Raw genomic sequence first — 10,618 nt, forward strand, 5'->3', positions numbered from 1 at the left:
ACATAAGATATCCGTTCTATAAACTATGTGCCATCTATGTAGGGAGACAAAACTAAATAAGAAAGTCTTTACTTTGTATTCATTAATTTTTTGTTCGAAATTCTATATTTTGGAGCCATTAGTCCATGGGTTGGAACGGTCCACCGTGCACCCCCCACTCATCAACTTCATGGTGATTTCAAGATACCTTTATACCTCCAATTACCGAATAAATTTATCGTCAAAGAATATTCTTGGACACTTTTCAGTATAAGCCTATATTTGTACCCCAACCTGCAAATAGCCAAGGTTTTTCAATTGTTTGAGCATCTAAGCCTTCCTGAGATGCATGTGTGTACAAAGAAAACAAATGTATGTATCAATATGTAGTCCAATGTCTTACTTTACAATGGTACCAAGAAAATTGTGGTAAAACTTAGTGTTTTGGGGCTCAATGAAAAAAATGGACCCCTATCCCGCCAAAAAATTGCTTAAATTTACAAATTTTTCAATGGCAAAACCCCGAGAGTATTCAATACCATTCTGTGTAAGAAACAGGCAATGAGTGGCCCATCATTTCCTCCAATGTAGTCATTTTTGCCTAAAATTATTTCAGTACAAACGTCATCCAGAAAACAACAAAAAAGCTATTATCCTGAAGCATCTGTGACGTAGATATTTTTTATGCTTTTATAAGGAAAGAATGCAGGAAATTTTCCCGCCATTTTTTCACAGTGCATTTCAACTGAATTTGACCTATCAATATCTTAAAAAGGCAAATTCTACAAACACTTTGACGACTATTTCTAGTGGTTATCAGGAATAATATTTTGGTTTATGCAATGAAATGTCTGCGTCTATGAAACTGAAATTACCTCTCTTGAAATGGGAAGATGTGTTGAATACATCGCTACATAAAATACACGTACCCAACATGTCTTTTTTACATCGAGTTTATGTTCATATTAACTTTTTGCTTCATGTTGAGGTATTCTTTTCATGGGTGAGGGTAACAATTTTTCACCTAATTCGACATGGAAAAGTTCAAATATTTACTATTTAGGCTCATTAGAAAGCTAAAACACTATAAAATTGTATTCAAATATACAAAAGCATTTTTGAAGTACGGTATTTAAAAAATATACCAATTATAGATGAAATGGAAGAAAATATGAAATTCCAAAAATTCCACTTTTTTTTATGAAAAAACTCATTATTGTTACATTGAAACTGAAAAATACGCGCCTGAAATGAGACGATACGTTGGATACATCGATAATTAAAACAGTTCCCAGCATGGCTATTGTACACCGTTTATATATATATATATATAATAATCACAATTGGGTTCATTTTGAAGTTTTTTTTTTCATGGGTGGGGTGGCAATTTTTCACCTAACTTGACCAAGAAAAAATCAAATATTTATTACTTGGGGCTCATAATGAAGCTACGACACAATATTAGTACACCATATAACACAAAACTTGTTTAAACTACGGTATTTTAAATAAAAGGGAATTGAAGGGGATAAAGAAGAAATTCTGAAATTCCGAAAAATCCCCATTTTACGATTTTATAGTAATTTTTACCCCAAGAAGAAAATTTGAGCGCCTGAATTGATCAGATATTTAGGCACATTATTATCATAATTATGAATGCCTTAATACACTTCGGGTTAAGGGGGGTCAAATTCGTTGCAAATATAAATATGCAAGTTTTGTGTCAAAATCGCCCCGACCGCCAACTTTGAGCCAGGGTGAGAGACTTCAATCTCTAAGAATCGAGTATCGACTGGCTGTCGATTGTTGCCCTATTCAAGCGCTACAACCCCTATATAGTGGTTGTTTGATACACTCCGGGTTAAGGTGGGGTGCGAAAGTCGTTGCGAATATACAAGTTCTATGTTAAAACGGCCCCGACCTCCAAGTCTTTTAACTATGAAATTACGTTTTATATCGAAATTGAACGTTAATGAAATTGAATTTAATGTCAATCGAATGTCAAATGAATATCAAATGAATGCCAAACGAATGTTAAATGAATATCAAATGGATGTCAAATGAATATCAAACGAATATCAAATGAATGTCGAATAAGTAACTAACTTCACATTGCTCAAGATTGGTGAGTACAAAATGTAAAACTTATCCACGCCTCGAATGTTTCTATGGGCAAAGTCTCATCCTGTAAGGAGAATGTGTAAGAATTTCTTCTGGGAAAGCTTAATACGTTTCTACACAGCCAATAATTTCCAAATTAATATTACATAAATAAATAAATATAGACGTATTAAAACACTAAACAGCGCCTCCGTACTTGCGCAATCGTCTACTTTCGTGTCGACTAAGTTCGACATGCATGAAATTAAAGAATTAAATTTTAAGATATTCAAAATTATAGATTTTGTACGTATTTACAACGAAGAATTATGAATATTTCATGTTGTGAATATTTTTTGTAATAACATTTACAACAGGTACTGTATTGTTATGTATACATGTACATATATATACATTATACATGTTCTAATGCATGAAAGGACACTTCTCATTATGCTACGTACATGTATGGCCCAAGATTTGTCTCCCTAATATAATCCTATAGAATACTACAGACACTGTGAAGTCAGCCTTAAGGCTTGACCTACACTCTAAGATCGATGGTAATTCCGTATTGTCAACATTCCTTTCATATGTGGCATCAACCCTTCAGCACTTGGGTATGGAGTTTTCATATCACAACTCATACGCCATGTCAGAGCTTGCCGTAACTACAAAAACTTTTTGTGTCGATCTAGACTTCTTACAGTTAGGCTTCTGGAACAGAGTTATGTTGCTACAAGAGATTCAAATCATCACTACCGCAGTTTTATGGTCGTCATCATGAACATTGTTGATCGTTACGATGTATCAATCTACTCGATGGAAATGATTTGATCAACGTGTCATACATTAGTAGTTGTCCTTTCCTTTTTAGTCTTTAGGCTCGATTTTGTATGAGCAACTCAGCGGGTGTTCCTAGAACAGTGGAGGAAACTTGCCCTACCGGTGTACCTGGTTCATGCTCCAAGTTTTCGGTGTTTTCAGAGTTAATCATTTGCTATTGTCGCTTTGTACGTATCAGTTTGGTTATTTTTCGTTCTTTGTTGTTTGTATCTGATTCCCTGTCTGGTTTTCGTCCCTGGCTTACATTCTTTTAATTCCCGCCATAATCTTGGTAACCTTGATAACTCCTCAAAACAGACATATATGTACGTCAAGGGGTATTTTGTCAAAATCGTTCTTGGCTCAAACCAACATAAGTACTTTTAAAATGGAGAGCAGGGTCTTACTTTAACTAGCAATTACGTGCGTAGCCGGGAGCAAAAAATTAAAAACTCGGTTTTATATATAAGATGGTATATCACGATATGCGGATCTGAAATCGGAACCGGTTACATATCCGCTTTTTAAAATTAAATCTCTTTCTAATCTTTTATTTCTTATGTTGTAAAATTAAAAAAATATATATCTAAGAATGCAGAACGGTTTAATAAGCATTCGTAAGACTTATATGCACGTATATAGAGCAAAGAATTTAGAGCCAATGGCATGGTTTCACAAATCACTTGCAAGACTTACGTAACAAATAAATGGGACTCATGTACACGTTAGTCCTACAAAAGCTTTGTGAAACGATTCCCAGATCTACGTCCCTTTTTTCTAAATGTCTGCGTTTGTCACACTGATCATTTTATTATTAATCATCTTTGTCTTTTTATTTCTAAAGGATGGTATTGAGGCTTGCTTTATAGTTAATTCCATTGTGCCTCATTGCATGGTGATATTGATGGACATATTTCTTGAAGATATCTTCACTGCAGGATGATATTGAGGGACAGATGTCTTGAAGATATCTTTACTGCAAAATGATATTGAATGAAAGCTTCACTCTAATATATTTTATTTTTAAGAATTTGGTCTGAAATAAATGTGTCACAGCCACACAATTTTAGACAATGATATCAATCCATTATTAAAATTGACTATGTTTACACCCATACAATTAATAGAAATAAGTTTTTTTATAGATTGGGACTGAAAATGTAAAATGGGAAATTAGTTTTAACCAATTTGATATTCAAAATAAAGCAAGAATATTCACAGATACATTATAAAGTCATTTTATGAATTAGATTTTATACATTTATCTATTGTTTTTAAGAATATTTAGCATGATTATTTCTCGTGCAACTCGGAGTGGCGATAATACACGATGCAAGTATCGCATGGTTTCGGTAGTTCTCGAACCCGGCTGCGAGATTGTAAAATCGATATTGATTGTACAAAACCTTTTGCCTCCTAATGCATTACATGTATTTGATAAAACACTAACTTTCATTTTTTTCTTTTCGATATGGGGAAAAGGGATGGTCAACAGGGAATAATGCAATGAAATGTGGGATGGGGCAATGAGGAATAGGGCTATGGGGAATGGGGCAATTGGGGAAGGGCAATGGGAAATGGGGCTATGGGGAATTGGCCAATGGGGAATGGGCCAATGGGGAATGGGCCAATAGGGTATGGAGCAATGGGGAAAAGGGATTGGACAACAGGGAATAATGCAATGGAATTGGGGATGGGTCAATGGGGAAAGGGGTTATGGGGAATGAGGGATGGGGCAATGGGGTACGGGGCAAGAGGGAAGTTTATCCCATACAGGGACTGTAACTTTAATTTGGTCCTCTATCCTACATAAAAACACCTAGATAAGCAGCACCGTACTATCATACATCGTGTACTAAGTTACAACCCTAGATTAATCCTACGAGGAGGAATTATCCGGCAAGCACAAGTTATATTTTGATATAGCTTAGCTGGTCGAGTGATCTAGGGAGCTGGACTTTGTGCAGACGGTGTTGTCATAGATGTCACAGCGGTACGTGTTTTAAACGTGTACGACCAAAACTTTGCTTCGCAAATTTGACAGTTCTAACATAGTTGGGAATCTCAGACCTTCTATGCTTACATTTTCTTCCCTGTATCAATTTGATCCGATGGAGCAGTGTAGCGAATAGCATCGTCACATTCTGCACATTCTGAGACGTTTGTACATTTATGTGACGACAATATTCGCTACACTGCTCCATCAGATCAAAATGATACATGGAAGATAACGTAAGCATATCAGGGTCTGAAAAAGTCCCTTTATAAAAATGTTCAGATATTTCCGAGAGCAGGTTAAACTATACTCTCGATTTCTTTATTTCGACTCAATTTATTGCAACCAGCAATGAATTAACTTTATATCGGAATAGTTTCTACATTAAATTAAGACACTTTTCAGAAGTTATTTCAAAGATGTACGAACTTTTTTTAATAAGATACTTTAAAGGATTCCGAAATGATCATGCAGTTGTATTTTGTAAAGTATTTATGGATACGAGTTATGATATGTAAATGGTAAATATACTTACCTTGAACCCTAATGCGTGTACTCTCTGAATAATTTGAAGCCTGGAGAAATTTAATATCAGTATATCCAACAAAACATTTATAATCTGTTTCATCCTCACATAATAACTTATTAAATATAAGCATCGCCTTGTTTGACTCCTGTGTTAAATTGTTGAATGTCACTCTTTCTACTAGGTATGACCCACTATCTAAAATAAGTGTTGGATGTCCTGGTGGAAAATTAATGATTTTCTGCCAAATTTTGTTAATGCTAGCTTCGATCACGACAGAATCAATTGTCTTGACATTTTCTTTAGTGTAGGAACATTCTAAAGATGTGCCATTTTCTCCTGCCGTCCCTGTGATATCATGATTCATAGTCACTGTTATTCCAATTACTCCTGTAGTATATATGAAAGAAAGAGGTTTTAACGATATACTGAAGTAAGGCACGTTTCTTGACTCCGCTTTACTTGAGATCATGTAACTCTACCATACCTTTTTGAAAATCTTCCTTTATCCATTATTTTTTTTACGTATTATTGCTTTAACTACTTATGCATTTAAGTATGTTTAAAGCATAATAAATGTTTTTAATTTCAGTTTTGTAAATGGTGATATTTGCACAGACTGTTAGTTATTCGAGTTGAAGAAAAATGTTTCACTATTTTTATTGGAATGTTAAAAAAAAAAATACATATAGAAAACCGAGTACTAGAAAACATAAATAAAAATATATATATTTGTTAAATACAGTTACTCTCCTTGAGACGTTTAGGTTTCCCGCTCGCACGATACCCAAACGCACGCTAAACGCACACGAAACGCACGATAAACGATAAAACGAACGTTTCTATCGTGCTTTTATCCTATCGTGCGTTTAAACGCACGAAAAACGAAAGCTCCTAGCGTGCGTTTAAATGCACGATAAACGAACGGTGAAAAATAATAACATTAATAATGATGGAAGAAAAAATAGAAAATAAAATTATCAATATGATATAAATTAATAATAGCAAACAATATAAAAAATAACATTTGAATCATGGAAATAATCAAAGTACAAAAATAAACGAATGCTTCTATCGTGCGCTTAAACGAACGCTCCAATCGTGCATTTAAACGAACGCTCCCAGCGTGTGTTTACACGAACGCTCAAATCTTGCGTTTAGCGTGCGTTTAAACAAACGCAAAACGATGCGTTAATGCACGATAAACGATGCACGAACACTTAAATGGGAAACCTGAACGTTTCAAGGAGTGTAATAGTCTTCGGTAAAAGCCGTGAGTACCGATAACCGGATGCATTCAATTCTATGAAACGACGTGGAAAAAAAGAATTAAAGGATCGACCCCTGTCATATAGACAGATTCCGCCCTCCAATCACTGCAACAATTTCATTTTATTCACTTAGCCGTAGCAATAAAATACAATTTATAAAAATTATCATACTTAATGTAATACAAATTCTGAATATGCGAAAAAAATCGAAAATCAATTCACTAATTGTTGCATTTCGTAGTTTTGGATAGATTTGTTCTCTTGAGAAAATGTTGTCAATTGCTGTTCGTATAATTATGTCAACAAATCGTTAAGAGCAAACATGTACAGTTTTCCATTCATAGGCCATGTCGGATATTAAATGAACATCATAATGGCAAATACTACTGAAATTGTGGTTACACTGTAAGAGTCAAATCTGTATTAAAAAAACAATAACGTTTGGCTTCATAAGTTTGTAACTTTGGCGTTTTGAATTCAACATCGCAAAAACAAGGATGTTGCAACTTGCGATTATAAATTTCAACGTTTTAAAAGGTAGAAACGATAAAACGGCATATTGCTAGTCTGTAAATATCTGCATTTTAAGTAACAAACACTGCATCATTAAGAAAGATACTATTCACGCTCGTCATCCCGTAATAATCAGCGTTTAGTTGACAAATCCAGTATCATAAAATGATAGTGCTGCTCTTTTCGAGTCTGCAAATGTTATTGTTTTGAAAGCCCCATCGTGCATCATACAAAAGATGCACTTCTGAATTACTGTAACAAGTACAGGCAAAACAACCATCGCAATACACAATATTAAAGCTGGATTTCTTCAGTGAAAGTATCTGCATGCTCGATAATATTACGCTCGTAGGCGTCTGTCCTTTTAGCGACTATGTCTCTAATGAAATACTTGTTGTGATAGGCAATTATAGCTGATATATATAAAAGGAAAAAAAAAACAGCAGAAAAGCACCAGTGGAAGTTGAAAGAGGTTGAAGGGAGGAGTTTTGAGAACCGTTCTCCATTCATGAACGCTAACCATTACATAACAAATGAATGACGTAAATATCATTAAGGCTTGTCAAAACCGGATTTGACACCGGAATCAGTGTTAGATGAATTGAACTGGCTTTATCGTTTTCCTGCAATTAATCAAAGATTCAATAAAATGCGAAATTTTGTCTTGGCAAAACGGTTGCAGAACGTAGAAAGACGAGATACAGCAAGACGTTTCAAACCGACGAGAAGTAAATTGGCTAAGGTAGGCGATTCGTTGATAATAGTTATAACGGAAGTTCCTCCGTGCATTGCTGAGTACAAGGAGACCGATCTTCGCATACGTTAGGCCACATGTAAATAAGTCACCCTTGTAACAGAGGACGAGAAATTCCGACTGGTACACGGCGTGAGCCGGTCGCTCTGGTAACAGATTATTCATACCCACCTTCCCGTTGGACCACTGAAAGGAATAACACAATATTGTCCAACGCAGAATCATAGGGTCCTGACCCCATCAAAACTTGCCAGATTCCACCAAGATGGGCATGTCCAAACATGTCCATCTCCAAAAGTGCGAGACAACTTTCTTTCATATTACATGTATGCTACTAGTACATGTATGTGCTATCGTTTTTTAAATGTAGAAGTCTTATTTAGGACTCATACAAATTCTGTAATATGTGATACACCAAAAAAAAGGGCTACACATTTTATTTTCCGTTTTTAAGTTGCTTTATACATGTATTTCTATATGATGAAATGTGTAATCATTCGTTCCAATCTGTCTGCTCTTAGGAGTTAGTCTACATTGAAAAATCCAATAGTTTCTGTTGTATTCTAATTAATTTTTAATTTTACAGTACATTCTATATAACTTATCTCCTAAAAACAAGCGTAATTATAAGAAAGAGCCAGTTGTTAATGTCTGTTAACTACAACATTTCAAATAAAATATCAAAACTAAAAATATGCTTTCCAACCATTAATCACTAATCCCATTCTTATCTGGAGTGCTACTTTATCGTTATTAGCAACTGAGTTTACCCGGTTTTCGAATATTTTCTACTGCTACAAAATATATTTTAGTTTAGTGTAGCATTAAAATCTTGGCTGCTTTGCTGGTTTCCAAATTCCATACTGCTGTGAAATTTAATAGTCATTAACAACTGGGTTGATTCGTTTTTTTCCCGAGTTATCTCTACTATAATTATATTTAGTACAGTGTCAGTATTTCCATTTCCTCTGGATAGTATCTCGTTAAAGGTGACCGTCGTATTCAAAAATAAGTAAAAAATATAGATAAATGAAAGAAACCATATAAAGTAGTCGATATTTCACGTTGTCCATTCACGATCTTTCTCATCCAACACCCCCCCCCCCGCCCTCCCCTTTTCGAACATTCAAGGCGAATTTGTTAATTCATAAACGCTGACAGATAAATGACGTAAATATTTTAAAGGCTTAAGCGTGTCAAAATCCGGATTCAACTCCGGAATCAGTTTTACATAAATTGAACTTTCATTAAAATCGCCTTATCGTTTACGCGATAACCAGTACGTATTAACTTTGACTTTAATAATTCTTACAAGTAGGGGAATAACCTTTTGCGTGGTGTTGATGCCTCTATTTTGGTGTGTTTGAAAGCCTTATGTCAGGACTGAATTTTACCCTACATATTCCGTTAAATAAATCGATTAAAATAAAAACTGCTTTCTCCTTTCGTACAATTACTACGACATACTAATTTAAACGTACATCACACCATCCAAAACAGGTTTCGCCGAACGCAGCATGATACCGTTCGGGCAAGTGTGATTACAATATTAGTTTTTGACACACCCAAGCTTAAGGACTTAAAATTTACTGTGGACACAGCAAATGGTTTGGACACTATATTGGAAAAAAAATTCAATATCGGACCAAAAATAAATCTATGGAATTTTTGGGGATATGGCTTCTTTGACCCATTTTAACTCGAAAACCGTAAGAGATATCTGAAATCTTATTGAAAAAACGCAGGCAGGAACTTTTATGAGAGATCAAAAAAATACCAAAATTCGTAATCAGATTAAAAATTAAAAAGTTTAATTTTTTAGGCGTTGCCCAACTTTGACCCCTTATAACTCGAAAACGGTCCAAAGCACATAAATCTGCTGAAACGGTATTTTGTATACCAAAATTAAAATAGGAACACAATAAAAAAGAATAATAAAAATAAAATAAACATTCTATAAAGGTTTAAATAAACACATATTTTATCTTTTTGCCACTTTTTTCTAAAACGGTCAGGATATTTAGTAGTGGATAAAATGGGATAGCTGGTCAAATAAAAAAGAGAAAAAGAATAGAGCGAACGAGCGACGCGCGATTTGAAATTTGATGTTTATAGGAACATACGGTTGTAGACTGAATGTAAGATTGGATTTATTTTATGTGGTTATTAGTAGGATAGCAGGCAATCAATATTTGATAATTTAATCCACTGGAATATAATATGGCTAAATTATATATCGATGGAAAGCGTATTTCAAGCTCTATCGAAATAGTAATGTGGTACACATCGATTGTGGTCACGTCTCTAACAGAATGGGGTCAAAGGTCAATCATGATTTTTAATAAAAAAATGTATCATTTTTGTATGGCTTACTTCCCTTTGCTTCTTTTTCAAACTTTTTACATCAGATCAGCTCGAATTCCGTCCCATATAAGGATCAATAGCTACTTTTAAGAATAACTAGCAAATAGTGCTGTCCGCAGCAGTTTTTGGTAAATATGCCAAAACTTTCCAATGTTAGCAGCCCGAAATGAAAGGCCGACCTTGACCTTTGAGGTATCGACATGTAAAAACTAGAAAGTGAATATTGAAAAAAACACATTCTGAAATTATTTTTCAATATCTAACATTTGCAGTAAAATATCGAATTTTCT

General features: G+C 34.5%; 1 protein-coding gene across 1 annotated transcript in view; it reads right to left on the minus strand.

Annotated features, from left to right (window-relative positions):
* LOC148620345 (uncharacterized) overlaps positions 1-10,618 on the minus strand; it is a 43,698-nt gene that overhangs the window by 26,776 nt on the left and 6,304 nt on the right. Inside the window, exon 2 of the mRNA XM_088581157.1 lies at positions 5,436-5,816. Within this exon, the coding sequence (XP_088437283.1) occupies positions 5,436-5,816 (381 nt within the window). The remainder of the gene's footprint in view (positions 1-5,435; positions 5,817-10,618) is intronic.

This window comes from Perna viridis, chromosome 4 (assembly GCF_037379345.1).
Source record: "Perna viridis isolate PV_CMFRI_1.1 ecotype Kerala chromosome 4, ASM3737934v1, whole genome shotgun sequence".
Lineage (NCBI taxonomy): Eukaryota > Metazoa > Mollusca > Bivalvia > Mytilida > Mytilidae > Perna > Perna viridis.